This window comes from Temnothorax longispinosus, chromosome 6, assembly GCF_030848805.1.
Source record: "Temnothorax longispinosus isolate EJ_2023e chromosome 6, Tlon_JGU_v1, whole genome shotgun sequence".
NCBI classification, from domain to species: Eukaryota; Metazoa; Arthropoda; class Insecta; order Hymenoptera; family Formicidae; genus Temnothorax; species Temnothorax longispinosus.
In genome coordinates, this window is record NC_092363.1 from 16,606,901 (window position 1) to 16,620,541 (window position 13,641).

The 13,641-nt window shown below is 42.6% G+C and overlaps 3 protein-coding genes across 4 annotated transcripts; all 3 read right to left on the reverse strand.

The window, feature by feature from the left end:
• Nucleotides 1-22: 22 nt before the first annotated feature.
• LOC139815436 (diphthine methyltransferase) lies at nt 23-1,601 on the reverse strand. The gene is made up of 3 exons (XM_071782365.1): nt 986-1,601; nt 655-790; nt 23-404 (listed from the first exon to the last, which is right to left on the reverse strand). Exons 1-3 carry the CDS (start codon nt 1,599-1,601, stop codon nt 23-25), a joined length of 1,134 nt encoding a protein of 377 aa, XP_071638466.1.
• Nucleotides 1,602-4,967: 3,366 nt separating this feature from the next.
• On the reverse strand, nt 4,968-7,918 carry LOC139815208 (uncharacterized). 2 transcript variants are annotated; one of them, XM_071781954.1, is made up of 2 exons: nt 7,741-7,918; nt 4,968-7,031 (listed from the first exon to the last, which is right to left on the reverse strand). In XM_071781954.1, the coding sequence occupies exon 2, from the start codon at nt 6,745-6,747 to the stop codon at nt 5,548-5,550; it is 1,200 nt and encodes a 399-aa protein (XP_071638055.1). In that variant the 5' UTR covers nt 6,748-7,031; nt 7,741-7,918; the 3' UTR covers nt 4,968-5,547. The 2 variants fall into 2 exon arrangements, with proteins under 2 accessions (XP_071638055.1, XP_071638056.1); XM_071781955.1 differs by lacking the exon at nt 7,741-7,918 and adding an exon at nt 7,372-7,583.
• A 939-nt stretch (nt 7,919-8,857) lies between these two features.
• Clc-b (chloride channel protein 7) lies at nt 8,858-13,494 on the reverse strand. Its single transcript, XM_071781929.1, has 12 exons — nt 12,819-13,494; nt 12,551-12,670; nt 12,193-12,391; nt 11,854-12,107; nt 11,605-11,782; nt 10,926-11,450; nt 10,682-10,851; nt 10,415-10,594; nt 10,122-10,331; nt 9,803-10,048; nt 9,649-9,729; nt 8,858-9,575 (listed from the first exon to the last, which is right to left on the reverse strand). The coding sequence occupies exons 1-12, from the start codon at nt 12,993-12,995 to the stop codon at nt 9,474-9,476; spliced, it is 2,442 nt and encodes an 813-aa protein (XP_071638030.1). The 5' UTR covers nt 12,996-13,494; the 3' UTR covers nt 8,858-9,473.
• Between the last annotated feature and the right edge of the window lie 147 nt (nt 13,495-13,641).

Consider the following 13,641-nt stretch of genomic DNA (forward strand, 5'->3'; position numbering starts at 1 on the left):
CGCAGGAATATACTTATTCGGGTTAACAGTCTTCGTCGGCGGTGTGTTTATCCGGCCAAAAGTCAATCACAGATATCTTGAGGGTCCCCGTAAACTCTTCGAAGGAGCAAGTGCTGATCAAGGTGTCTCCGTCAGGTATGTTTAAACGTGAGAGATCCGGCTGCTTCAAGAATGACCAGTCGCAGCCATACGATAAACCTTCGTGCTCTTTATAATTGACAACGACAGACGATATTACGTCGGTATGATTGATGATCTTGAAACCATTGCGCATACACGCGGCGAACAAGTATTGGCGAGTAAACGGGTCCCATTTCAAACGCCAGATTCCACCGTCGAGACAAATCTTCGATATCGGTTTCTTGAAATTCCTCTTGTCCCACAATCTTACGCTCTGATCGTAACTGAAATATTAAAGCACACATTGGTCATTTGAAGGAAAACCTGGAAAACAATTATCGACTCTAAAAATAAATTCTACAACCGTAGAAGACCAAATGTATGAAAAATGTAGATTAATAATTTTTTTACTTTCACTGTGTTACATTCCTAAACACAGAAATAAATCTATTATAAAATTCGCAAGTTTCAACTTCGAACTTTTATCGATCGCTCTTTGAAAAACGCAGAGTTGTACCAAAGATTTTTTTTTACCTTCCGGTTGCGAGCAAGAACGTTTCGTTGACGTTACTGTGGATGCTGGTAACGCCGGTAGTATGCTCCTTGCTTTCGACTACGGGACGAGATCCTGTCCTGCAATCGAAACCCAGAAACCTATCATCGTCGCCTCCTGAAATTTATGATACGTTAGCTCCAAATCTATCCACACTATTCATATTTGTTCTTAATCATAAGTGAATTTATATTGGATTTTGCTTAATTCGTAAATAACGATTTTTCTTTCAGAGAAAAATTATTTTACAAATTAGGCAAGACCCAATATAAATTCACTATCATATGAAACATATTGTATATTGCTGTATACCAGAATAAAACATGAACGGGTCGCAATAATCGAAGGCGACGATCCACGCTTGGAACATATGTGCAGGCCACGTGAAGTCCTTCGTCAGGTCACCCGACTCACGCCACGTGAAACGAGAGATTTGCCCTGCGCTATCGCTCACGAGGATACTCGTATCGTGGATGGGAAAAGAAGCGGTGTACTTTTCACGAGACCAATCTAGAGACAACGCCAGGACGTTCTCGTCGTCGTTGACTTTTAATTTAGCGACAAGTACCAGTTCCATTTTTGCCCCGTTGTTTTCTAGCTGATGGATTTGTAAGTATCCGGTGGAGTCGACAACGGCGAGTAATACACGAGTTTCCACGGCGTCTACGACGTGCAGCCATTTCATATCCAACACCGCCGAGGTGCATACTTCTTGCAACAGTTCTAACTCTCCGTCATTTGTTATACGGAGCAACAAGATTTGTCCCCGTCTGGACGTAGACGTGCCAGGTTCACCTTTAACTAAACCATATGTTCCGCATGCTAATATGTGTCGATATGGTTCTACAGGACACCACTCGACGGTGTCTGCTGGCAATGTTGTCTCGAATGTGGCCAAAGTACGCACGTTTATCTCGTCTTCCGCCATTTGTTCCTCTCAATTATCTGGAACAAAAGGAATTTCGGCATAATTTAGAGTTACGTCATCCAATATTTAATAAATAATTAATTCGAGTTCTAATATAATGAACTTACGAAATAGCGATCCTGCTTTTGTTACAATCAACAGATGATCATATATGCACGTGAAAGAATTGATAACGGATATATACTGATTGTGAAATAATGTATGGCAAAAAGTTACACAAGGGAAAGAAACAAGAATATATCCACTATGAATTAGGACGGACAGAAAGAAAGATGCGAGTCGCAATGGATGCTCAAACACAACTCTAATTTTTTTTTAATAAAAAAATTTTTATTTAGTTATAGGTAATTATACAATATTTAATCGTAGGAACACATTTGTACCATTCTCATTTGGTATTTATCTTACTGTCTCATGTAAGTCATGTCATATTATATAGTAAGTTATTAATTTAACCAACGTGACATATAATTACATATATATGGCGGATTATATAAAAATTCTTTTATAAAATTATTAATGTTTGTATAATTAGAAATAGTGACTATTTTATATCTATATTTGTACTATCTGTATTATAATTTGTACTATAATTGTGTATGTATATTTATATATATACGTGTGTGTATGCGCGCGTATGTGTTTGCGTGTATTAAGGCTTTAAATATATCACTATTTCCGCAAATTGGATTATTTTAAGTCAATAAATAAGAGAAAAATCAAAAAAAAGAAAACCTAAATTTCTTATACAAGTTCTCTATAAAAAAATATCACCACAAAGTTTAAAATAGATAGCAAAAACATATTATTATTATAGCGTTGCTTTTTGGCAGTATATAAATATCTGTTTTACAGAAGAGAGAGATCGTTGATTCTTCCATGATATTCATCCATACATATATATTCGTCTATTAATAAGAAGAATGGTCATTTAATACTTTGGCTAAATTGAGACATTTGATAAAAATATTCTCTTACAGTTCTGTTAGATTTCATTAGAATCTATTATCGTCATTGTAGTTATTATCCTAGCTATTCGTTATCTTATCAATAACACGTTACAAAGTCACTTTTAATTTGTTTTCGTCTGACTCTTGTTTCTATCACAATGGGATATCTTCCCAATCAAAATTCCTCGTAATATGCAAGAGGTAACAAAACGATCTTTCCTTTCATTGCTGACTGCTCTACTGCTGAGCTATACAATTTCTTCCAAATTTATAGATTTATGTGGAAAATATTTGAAATATTTGCTAAAATATATATGAACACAATGTTATTTGGATTTCTTGAATTCTTGGTATTTAGAAACGTTGGATAGCTTAGCTCGGACATGGTCAATTTTGGGCTCTAGAGCTCGGGTTCTCACTTTTCATCTATGGAGAGTAGAAAGAATTTTTTCCGCTGCCTGTTCAACTTCATGCAGTGGAGGAATTCCCTTCTATTCCCTGTCTCCACAGTTGGAAAGATTGAAGTATTGTATCTCCGGTGCTCGATGTTGACCATGCTTAGTTTAGCTAATAGAGATCCCATGTGGTTCCTCCATAATACAATGGTTAAAACTACCTGTCTCGGCAGGTTCAAAGTTTATAAACGTCCTAAGAACTTATTTCCGCACAAAAAACAAGAGACATAAAAATATTCAAAGCTGAACAGTTTAGAAAAGAGCACTGAAGCTCCGTGCTCAGTCTTAGCATCGCACACATCACCAGGAATTTTGAATGGGTCTAAACTCTAAAATACAGAAATCAATTTTCGAGGTAGAATGAAAATACTGTTGACGATACAATCTTCCTACGATCTTTGATGCAATAAATATCATCTTGTGTAAGTATATTTGCATCGTGGCACGAGGTGTTTCCTACGCGAACGACGCGACGTTATCGCGGAAGTACGTTACTTGCACGCTTTCCTGGCAATTTTTTCAGCCTCGGCACGGCACTGCTGGACTAGTGAACACGCCCTCGCGAGGTCGCGTTCAACCCTAGGCAACGTCTTGTCAATGTTGTCACCAGTATAACAGATTTTAAGGTCGCGACCAAGCAGCTCTATGATTCGCAGCAGCTTGATGTACTTTGACTGAGCAGGAACGGAAGGTATTGGCGCCATGCGCTGAGTGATCCCCGGCTTCGGCACCGTCAGCAGGGGTTCTGTGATTTTCGCAGTGATCCCTACGTTTTTGCGTTGCTTAGTCATCTCGGAGAACGGACGCGTTTCCCTTTATCTTTACAACCTTGAGAAACAATCGATAATCAGGCCCTGTGGTGGATCGTCGGCGAGCGCAGCGAGAAATTGAAATCGCAGAACGCTAACCTTTATGGACAATGCAAGGAATTCTGTACCGTATTATCGTATTCACGTATCGGCGCATCGGCGCGTAGTAAGAATACCGCTTCGCCGAGGCACGACGTGTGCCGTAAATATCAATAAGTATATGTTATAAATACCTAATTGATCTGCTTTTCTCTCTCCCAAATCTCATATTCCTAATGCCCGTCGCAAGTAGCGTCTCTCGAGCGCGGAGCCACGTGGAGCGTGGAGTAGGCCGCGCCGCGCCGATCGATCGATCCTCCTCATTCACCCCAACCCCCAACCAATAACCACCAACTGCCACTAGTGCCACCACTAACCGCCTTCCCGCGCAAGTGGCGTCTGTCGGCGCGGCGCGAGGGTGGCGCGAGAAATAAAGCAAATCAAATAACATCAAATAACAAATTGCGTTCTGATATTTACAGCTAGTACTGAAATTCTATAGTTCACGTCACGTACACTATAGATTTTTCTTTTGCATTGGCGGTGAATATTAAAATGCATCAAATGCCAAATCCTTTATTATTAGCGGTAAATATCGGCAGCCGTAGTACACATGCAGAGTAGTGCTGAAAGATTTTAAAGTTTCAGATTTTGAAAGCTGAAGCTGAAGCTGGACCATTTTCTGCCGCTTTCTCTTATTAGAGAGAGAAAGAGAATGATACTACGACCAATATATATCTTTCTTTTTAATATCGCTCGGATTTCGCGCTCGATCTACTCAAATTTCCGCGATCATAATTACCCGCGTGACGTAACTTCAATTATTTCTATTTTCTACAGCTGATCGGCAGTAGGTAGATATTTCATGATTTAAAGCAAGCTCTGAGATTTTTTTGTTACCTGTTAATCATTTGACGCGCAAGATGAACTAGAATGGGACAAGTGGGTCAATAATAATTTGATGACACTTAATGATATTTGATAAAACTTTTAACTTTCAGTTGTTTGCACAGGAAAAAATCGCATTCGACAAGAAAACCTATGCGTTTCATGAACGCGAATGCTGAAGAAGCACCCTATACGGAAGGAAGAAAAAAGAACGAGATGTCCGCGTTGTATACAAAATTTTTATTTATTTAACGATATATTACGGAATATATTTACGGGATTATACTTTCCATTAGGTACATATTCGAAAAGCTTTTACCTGGCGTAATCTTCTTTTTTTATATCTTTTCCCTCACTCGCTCGAGACGTATACTAAAAGTTTGGAGCGTATGCGAGTCTTAACAAAAACCATAGTATTACCGTCCTCTTTTTCCTGTTCTCCTTTTTATAAAATATAAACTAAGACTCTCTAATATTCTCTAAGTAGTAGTGTGTATACAAAGTGGTACCTTCCCTCCCATTTCTATATAGTTCTAAATTGCAACTTAAAAGTAGGAAACGTGTTCTTCCGCTGTTCGAACGACACAGGGACCGAGCAGAAGATGACCGAGGTAAAGGAAACCGCATGTGGAGTGAAAAAGATAGCGGTCAAGGCTTTGTTCCAATAACGAAACGCTCGATCCACGTATGCCCGTATGTGTCAATACCACAGTCCGAATTGAAGCGATTCGTACAAAGCAACATCTCGCGAAATGACAGAAGGCTATAAGTAGGTCTAATCGCTAGCCTAGCTCGCGTCGGCAGATCATTGTTGCGCGTTGTGCTGCGTCTCGTGCAGGCAGTCCCGCACGGCGACCCTGGCCTGCTGAATGCCGTTCTTCAGCCTCTCGGCGGCGCTGCGGCTGCCCGCGTACGACAGACGGATGTCCCTACCGAGCTCCTCGATGATCATCAGCAGCTTGCCGTAGTTGTTCTGGCCGGGCACGCTCTGGTAGTTGATCATGCTGGACGGGCTGGCCTGTGCCACCTGCACGGTCTGCACGTTCTGCAGATTCCTCGGATTTGGCACGGTGATGACGGGTTCGGGGATGCGCGGCGGCGGTGGTAGCGGCGGGATATCCGGCATCTTGGGCGGATCGTTCAGCTTTGTGATAGTAATCTCGTTCATCTTGGCCAGCTCGTTCAGCTTCACCATCTCGTTCGTCATTTTGACCGGGTACTCCGGTCTGTCCATCTTGACGATGTCGTTCTGCATGTTCGCCATCTTCATCATCTCGTTCATCTTGGTCTTCTCGTTCATCTTCGCGATCTCCTTCGCCATCTCGTTGATCTGCGCGAACTCGGTCAGCTTCGTGATATCGTTATTGTACTTTGCCATCTCCGTCATCTTCACCATCTCGTTCAGCTTCGCTATCTCGTTCATCCTCTGCGCCTCGTTGATCTTGGCCATCTGCGATATCTTTATCATCTCGTTCATCTTCGCCATCTCGTTGATCTTATCGTTATACTTGGCCATCTCGGAAAACTTGACCATCTCGTTCATCTTGGCGATCTCCTGCATCTTCATGTATTCGGTCGTCTTGGCGTATTCCGCCATCTTCTCCATCTCGTATCTCTTCATGTCCTGCGACATCTTGTTCAACTCAGAATTCATTTTACTAAACTCCGCCAGTTGAGCCATTTGAACTATATGCTCAGGTACTTTTCCCCTCTCCATCATTTGCTTCAATTCCGCGGATATCTTGTTCATATTCATCTCCGACATCTGGGCTATCGTATTGGAATCCGGAACGGGCATCTTGGACAGCTCGGCGATCTTGGAGATCTCCCTCGCGAGATTCTCGTCCAGGCAGCGCTTCTTCTTGGCGCGATGCCTGGCCATCCGCTGAGCCTCCTGCATCCTCCTCATCGCCGCCTGTTCCTCGCTTTCCTTGGCTCTGGCGTTTTTCATTATCTCCGCAGCCGTATACAGTCTAACAGCACGTTCCTCCCCTGTCTCTGACATCTATAATCTCGCATTTCCCCTCACTGTCCGAAGGCAAGATCCTTTCTCGGCGTTGAGCTCAATACACTAACACAACTGGCATGCAATCTGTCCTTCGTGCGTCGCATCATTTTCGGAGTCAAATTATATAAAATCTAAAATAATCTAGAATACAATAAATGGAATAGAATAAATATCCCAATCGGATTCAGCTAATTTCTCCGACACTCTCGTCTCTTCAGCAACCACAATGCTGTCAGTTTACTTTACGCATGCCGCAGCTCGAAAAATAGTCTACCAGGCATCTGAAACAGACGGATAAGTCGTGTTACAAGAACGGCAACGAAAGATAAGGCGATAAAATACGATTGTCCAGATACTCGCGAGGTAATCAACGTTCGTACGGAACCTAACCTCCTAACGAAAGGACACGTCACGCGCGAATCGCGTCACGATAGACACGATAAAACAACTAGACCGAGACAACTCGTGAGACTCGTTTATCACCGAAAGCCGTTAAAACATCCGTCGTCCCGATTTTCGGCAAGTTGCACGGATAATCGAGGAGGCGATCCGATTTCCCTTTAGAAAAACGCAAAAACGAGACGTCGAACGGCGAGTCTTCCTCGACGACGACAAACTTACTACGTTCGGAACTGCCGCGCGCACATCTCGGGAATCTTTTCGTCGCTGTCTCGGTCTGCTGCGTCTCCTCGTCGTCGTCGCGAGCTGCATCGCCCGGTGTGCGTGCCAGTGCGTACGCGCGTGACGCCGCCAGAACCCCCGTTCCGGGGGGAAAAGTTCGAAAAGAAACGGAGCGTCGGCGTCGGAGTGTCGGAGTCGTCGGACATGCGGGCGGGTGGGGGTGGGCGCGCGCATGCGCGCGCCGAGCTAAGAACGTCGTCTTCACGCGCCTTTAGTTTCCCCGCCCCCCGCCGCCCGCGTCGTCGCGACCGATCGACAACAATGGCGGACACGTTTCGGCCGATCCACCGAGACGCGTCGTCGACTCACCCTGGCGAGAAATCGGCCCGAATCGGCCGGCCGCGGCACCGCGACGCCCATCCGCGGCTTCCTCGACGCGCGCCGCGTCCGCCGGTCCGCGTCCCACGTCGATCCGCGCGGCCCTTACCCGGTTTGTCCGGCGAAACAGGCGCGCGCGAAGGCAGTATCGGCCGTCACGTAAGATTTTCACGAGACGGGGTCGGGGGGGCCACTTTAAGGGGCCAAGCTGGTGCGGGGTGAAGCGGGGTCGTCGTCGTCGTCGCCGCCGATAGGCTGCGTGTGACGTGGTTGCGTTTATTGACCATAACCCCTTCCTACTGTCGTCCGCAACCTCCGCGACAGACAGGTGTAGGACGACCCGCGAAACTATTGACCGGTCTCTCTGACCGTTGTTCCGCGTCTTAAAGGCCGCCCCGTGCGCGTATATATCGCTCGCCAAGACGCCGACGAAGGGAAATCGAGAGAGGGAGAACGAGACGCTCCTCGGATGGAATTGAAGCGGCTCGCCGTCCACCGCTGGAAACGACACGCATTTTTCTCGACGACGAGACTCTCTCGTATCGGAGGACTCACGTTTTCAAGAAAGAAAGACACGCCGGGCACATCCTCGTCGCACGATGTGATGTTTTGCTGAACTTTGCGTGAATTCGATGCCAAATGATACATGCCTTTAGAAAATTCAAACGTAAGCATTTTTGAGAAAAGTATGCGCGTTTAAATCGTACGATTGACGTGGAGAATTTAAGGATTGTGCAGGACGATTTATAAATCGAGTCGATAAAGAGTCGATACTTCAAAGAATAAATTTGTTCGAAACGAGAAATTTATACGAATGTAGCTTTTGAGTTGTAGAAAATTAACAGAAATTCAAGAATGTGTTGCAGTCGTGTGTTATAAACATTAAATTGAATTAAAATAATATTAATATCTCCTCTCGGAAGCAAGAAACATTATTTTTAATCTTCTAATAATTTAGGAAGATTGTGGTGTATGTATAATCCTTTTTGCTTGTTTGATATAAATTTACTCCTTCAAGTATCGATATATGCGTTTTCGAATCATTCCGTATAGTTTCTGAAAGGTCAACACTATAATTGACATAGGGTTCAACGGAAACTAGATAAGATTGTAAAAATAAATAAATGTATTTTTCATTGTACAACAGAATACTTCGTTTTTTGTTTCAGGATACGTATGTAAAAATTTGTAGTATATTAAGTGTAAATATCTCATCAAGGAGAATCGATCTCGACGGATAAAATATCAGCTAAAGCTGTTCGACATGTACATATCATCGTATGAATACTATTTTCTGTTACTGTTAGTCATTCTACCCGTGTATCTTTTCTTTAAGCTTTGGTCATGGCTTGGGTGGGAATTATTTGTAAATAATTAAAACTTTCTATTATTAAAATATGAGCTAAATGGTACCTCAAGTTGCCTTATATGTACACACACATATACAAACATGTATAGAAAGATCTTGACGTACTTCTCTCAATGCAATTATGCATTTCTATTCAAGTCGACACAAACGTCCTTCTATCTTTTTTGGCAATGATTAACAAAGACAAAACGACTGGAAAGCTAGCCATAATCTGTCAAATTATTTTCGAGCCTCATTAGCGATATATGTGTGTATACATACATGTCTATATCATGTAAAAAATACATTGTTACAATAGACTAGAAATTTTAAACGCGTAAAATTCGAGGAAAGTGGAGTTGTATATAAAAAAAAATTAAATCTTGTTACTAATTAAAAGTTCGTCTAATCCCATTCTCCCACGATGCTTCCATATCCTGAATCTGGCAACATCTTTTCGAGTGATAATACCAATTACCTAAACGGAATACATGTATAAATTAAGTATGCAGTTCTCATGATAGATTATAAACTTTATATCGGATTCTTACTTCATTGGTATCGTTTACTACTGGTACGTGACGTAATCCCAGTGCTCTAAAGAGCCTGAATGCTCTTGGCAGTGTTGCAGACTATAAGAAAAAAATTTTATATAAGTCTAAAATGCTTCTACATATAAAAAAGATTTTAACGTAGACTACTAACGTGTTGTATCGTATAGGGAGAAGGATTTATAAAGTGTCTCAGGTCAATCGTGTAAGTTTTCTCTTCGTCGGTGATGTCGACTTGCTCGATGGTCGGATACCTAGGGTACTCGTTTCTGAACATTTTTATGCTTAAAGATTTCTCCCAAAATTCCGCGTACTCATTAAACACTTTGTTTTTTAAAAGTACTATTAATTGGGAACGCAATATTAGACCTCGTAGTCGGCCGTACGAATTTATCTCGGCCTGAAAGAGCAATACAGTTAAAGTAAATGTACAAAATAATTTGAGACAATCAATGCTCGCGCATGCTTATTACCTCATCGCTACTTGGTGGGTCAACTACTGGAAATCCATTAAATGTAACGCATTTCAGTAGCTCGGCAATGTGCCCGACATTTTCGACAGTCTTCAATGTCACGACAGGATGACTCATTATCTCAGTTGCGTAAATATTATTTGAGAGCGGAGGCGACTCCCACGGAAGTAATGGAATCCCTGCCATTTGTATGTGAATTTCGTAAATTCCCTGACAGATAGGTATTTTATTATTAGGAAACGCATATGTATTATGTATGATATTTATAAATGTGGCGCATGCAGGATACTTACCTCATTAAAGAAATCGCCAACCCACTTAGCCATTATAAGGACTATTATGACAGGCAAACCAAAGTATATTCCCTGAGTTGCTTCTATTAAGATCGCAGTTAAACTTATCGTCATTCTAACTACTCCTCCTAATTGCGCGGCAGCACCTAACAAAGCATATTTGCCAGGATCTAATACTTCCTGCAATACGAAATTTGTATGTGTGAGCATAGCAATTGATATTTTACTCTGCACGTTGTGCGTTAACTTTAAATTCACGTCTCTTACACAAGTTGGGCACAGCTTCGCGAGACCCGATCCAATTAATCTACCCCATGCGGATCCGATCAATAGAGAGGGAATGAAAAGGCCACTCGACATTGACAGGCCGAAAGTCGCGGCAGCGAGAAAGAAATACAATACGACAAAAATGGCTAGCGTCAGATCATCGTGAGCTCCTGCAAATACATAATTTATATTGCGTTTGTTTTTCGATTATTATTATTATCATTGCCTGTTGCGTGTCGTATACCTTTGGGATCATGAAACAAGGATCGTACGCTGCTTTCCGGGGTTTGGAACCACAGAGAGGCGACCGCATTGTACTGCCCTTCCTCGCAATACATTTGAACCGGGAACTTAGTCGGATCGTTGCCTAATGGTTTGCAGTCATTGACAAAATATATCATCAGGGATCCCATCGTCGCGCTTAAGATCGCCACCAGGAGAGCCTCGATCACTTTCTGCCACTTTTGCGTCACGAATCGCAAACGAAAGCAGGTGATCTTGTAATTGACGTGGTTCCAAAGAGCGCCGAGTAATCCGCCGAACGTGCCCATCATCATGAACAGAGGTATCTCGTAGATTTGATACGGAATCGAGTCGAATTTTCCTAGATTCAGCAAGCCAGGATACGAAAGATCTCCGAGGTGTCCGTGGTACGCGCTCAAGATCACGTTCAAAGTGAACGTAGTGATCATGCTGGCAAAGAATGTTCTCCATGTGAGGCTTTGATTGAAAAAACTAGTACCCTCTTCTATACTAAATAAAACTCCACCTAAAAAGTCCAAGTTTATTTTAACTTTGCAGGTATAATAATTTATAGGAAAGAAAAATCGACTCCAGATTGATAAAAAATCTATCGTTAAAAGAAAATAATAGGAGGAGTAATGAGACACTATATATATCTATTAATATTTAATAGTATTTACCGATGGGTGCTCCGAAAGCCGCCGACACACCACACGCGGCGCCCCCGGATACAAAATCTCGTTTCTCGTGATCCTCCCTAAAATATTCGAATATTTTCAAATCTTTCTTAAAGGTGGTGCTTTTACCCTGAGAGATTCCCGCGGCTACGACGGCACCGGAATGGATCATAGGACCTTCCTAGAAAAAAAAACAAACGCGAGATGCCGAATAATCCTGACAATTGGAGAAAACGACGTTGAACAGCTTACCTTGCCTCCTGCTAGGCCGCCGACTACGGTGCATATAACACCGATAGTTTTCACAGCCAGAGTTTTAATGCGCACTACTCGCGGTATTTTGACTCCGTTCAAGTAACACTTTACTTGCGGAATACCACTCCCTGCGGCAACGGGCTCAACATAGGACACTAAGATAGCACCTATTAAAACTGGTACCATATTCAGCATTATCCACATCGTGCATGGTAACCATAGACAGCCTTCTATCACACATTGGTCCACATCTATCGACACAAAGTATGCATATTATTTTATATACTCTAAGGCACCATACATGTTTATGCGAATTGAATATAGTAGGAAACATACATTTCTTAAGCCAGCCATATTTTAAGCTACATAATTCCTCTATCAATATATCTACGAAGCACGCTATGAGAGCGGTGCAAATTCCAATCAGGAGAAAGATAAACCATCTGGCGAAGTTCTTCCTAACGATAAACTTGTATCCTCTCTTTCTCTCTTCGTCTTGTAGAAGGTAATTTTCGCACGGGTCATAATCCAGACTCTGGAAAAAAAGCATGCCATTAATTTATCTTGCCAAGAGAAGATAAGACGGTGCATAATATAACAAGTATCAAAACATAAACAGACGTATTTATATAAACGAGGTCATAGGATGGTTGCAATGGGTGCAACGATTAAAGATTAATTATTAAACAATTACCTCGTAATTGGTTGATATGAAATTAGTCGCCCCTGGAGTTATATCCCTGATATACAGCCTTCTGGAGTGACCTGAGATAGCCTCTATGTCGCTGCACGCTGTGTTAACGTTGGCGATGTGCTGTGTCGACACAATAAAAAGTACCCTATAGATTATCTACTTCTAGAAACGACACACTTGCTAGAATCATTTTAAAATATTCATCTGACAAGCCCAAGAAACTGTCACACAGAAAGATCAATGAAAGATAACCAGAAAATGCCACTACCGGAAATCGCACGGAATCGATATTCTCGTTGGAGTATGATGGAAAATTGTTTCTTGGTTCTAAAATTGTTCTAGGCTTGATCAGCCTTTCTCCATCGCCCTCGTCGCAGTTATAAACATCGATGCTGTCATTGTCTCCTCTATTGTTCTCGGCACTGGTTTGCGTCGACGGATTCATTGTTTGTGAGCGACTGAGCGATAAAACTTAGGAATCGGCTCTTGGCCACATCTCTTCTCTCATTCACGCTGAGTCCGCAGCGGATCACACCATGCCATAACGCTGACGTATGCAGGAGTGTACGAGAGGCACGTGACACGTATAAGCACACGAGGAGAATAATATTAATAAATATATGGTGCACGACTGAATCGGCGGTGGGTATGCGCGGTGACTCATTGCTACGCAATTGCGGAAGCACAGCGGTGGCGGCGACGATGACGGCAATCGACCGACCGACCGATAAAACGGGCGAGCATGACGCACGCGTGTCGTTGTCCGATTTCAGGCTGGAGTCTGGACTGAGGGAGAAAGAGAGGAAAGGAAGAATACGCTGACAATGCTTGGCGATTCCAAGGGTCGAGGTCATTCGAGGCCGCGTGCGTCTCGGGGAAACTGAGAAACGCGATAAGCGAGGATCGAGCGTTTCAGAGCTCGGATACTCTGCAGAAATGCCACACTTTAGCGAGCTATCCATGCATTCATAAATTATTTGAATAAATTACTGCAACTTGTGGTCTTGGTTGGGCGAGAAGAATCGAGAGGATACAAGGAAACGAGTACTGAGCATATGTCAGACGCGATGTTTGAGATATTGAGACACGAT

Bases quoted from the DNA above. Each gene is read 5' to 3' on its own strand.
- LOC139815436 (XM_071782365.1), bottom strand. From the start codon at position 1,601: ATGGCGGAAGACGAGATAAACGTGCGTACTTTGGCCACATTCGAGACA. The intron at 791-985 runs GTATACAGCAAT...CATAAATTTCAG, and splicing joins CCCGTTCATGTTTTATTCTG to GAGGCGACGATGATAGGTTT. The intron at 405-654 runs GTAAAAAAAAAT...TTAATATTTCAG, and splicing joins TTCTTGCTCGCAACCGGAAG to TTACGATCAGAGCGTAAGAT.
- LOC139815208 (XM_071781954.1), bottom strand. From the start codon at position 6,747: ATGTCAGAGACAGGGGAGGAACGTGCTGTTAGACTGTATACGGCTGCG.
- Clc-b (XM_071781929.1), bottom strand. From the start codon at position 12,995: ATGAATCCGTCGACGCAAACCAGTGCCGAGAACAATAGAGGAGACAAT. The intron at 12,108-12,192 runs GTATGTTTCCTA...TTGTGTCGATAG, and splicing joins ATATGGCTGGCTTAAGAAAT to ATGTGGACCAATGTGTGATA. The intron at 11,783-11,853 runs GTAAGCTGTTCA...TTTTTTTTCTAG, and splicing joins GCGGCCTAGCAGGAGGCAAG to GAAGGTCCTATGATCCATTC.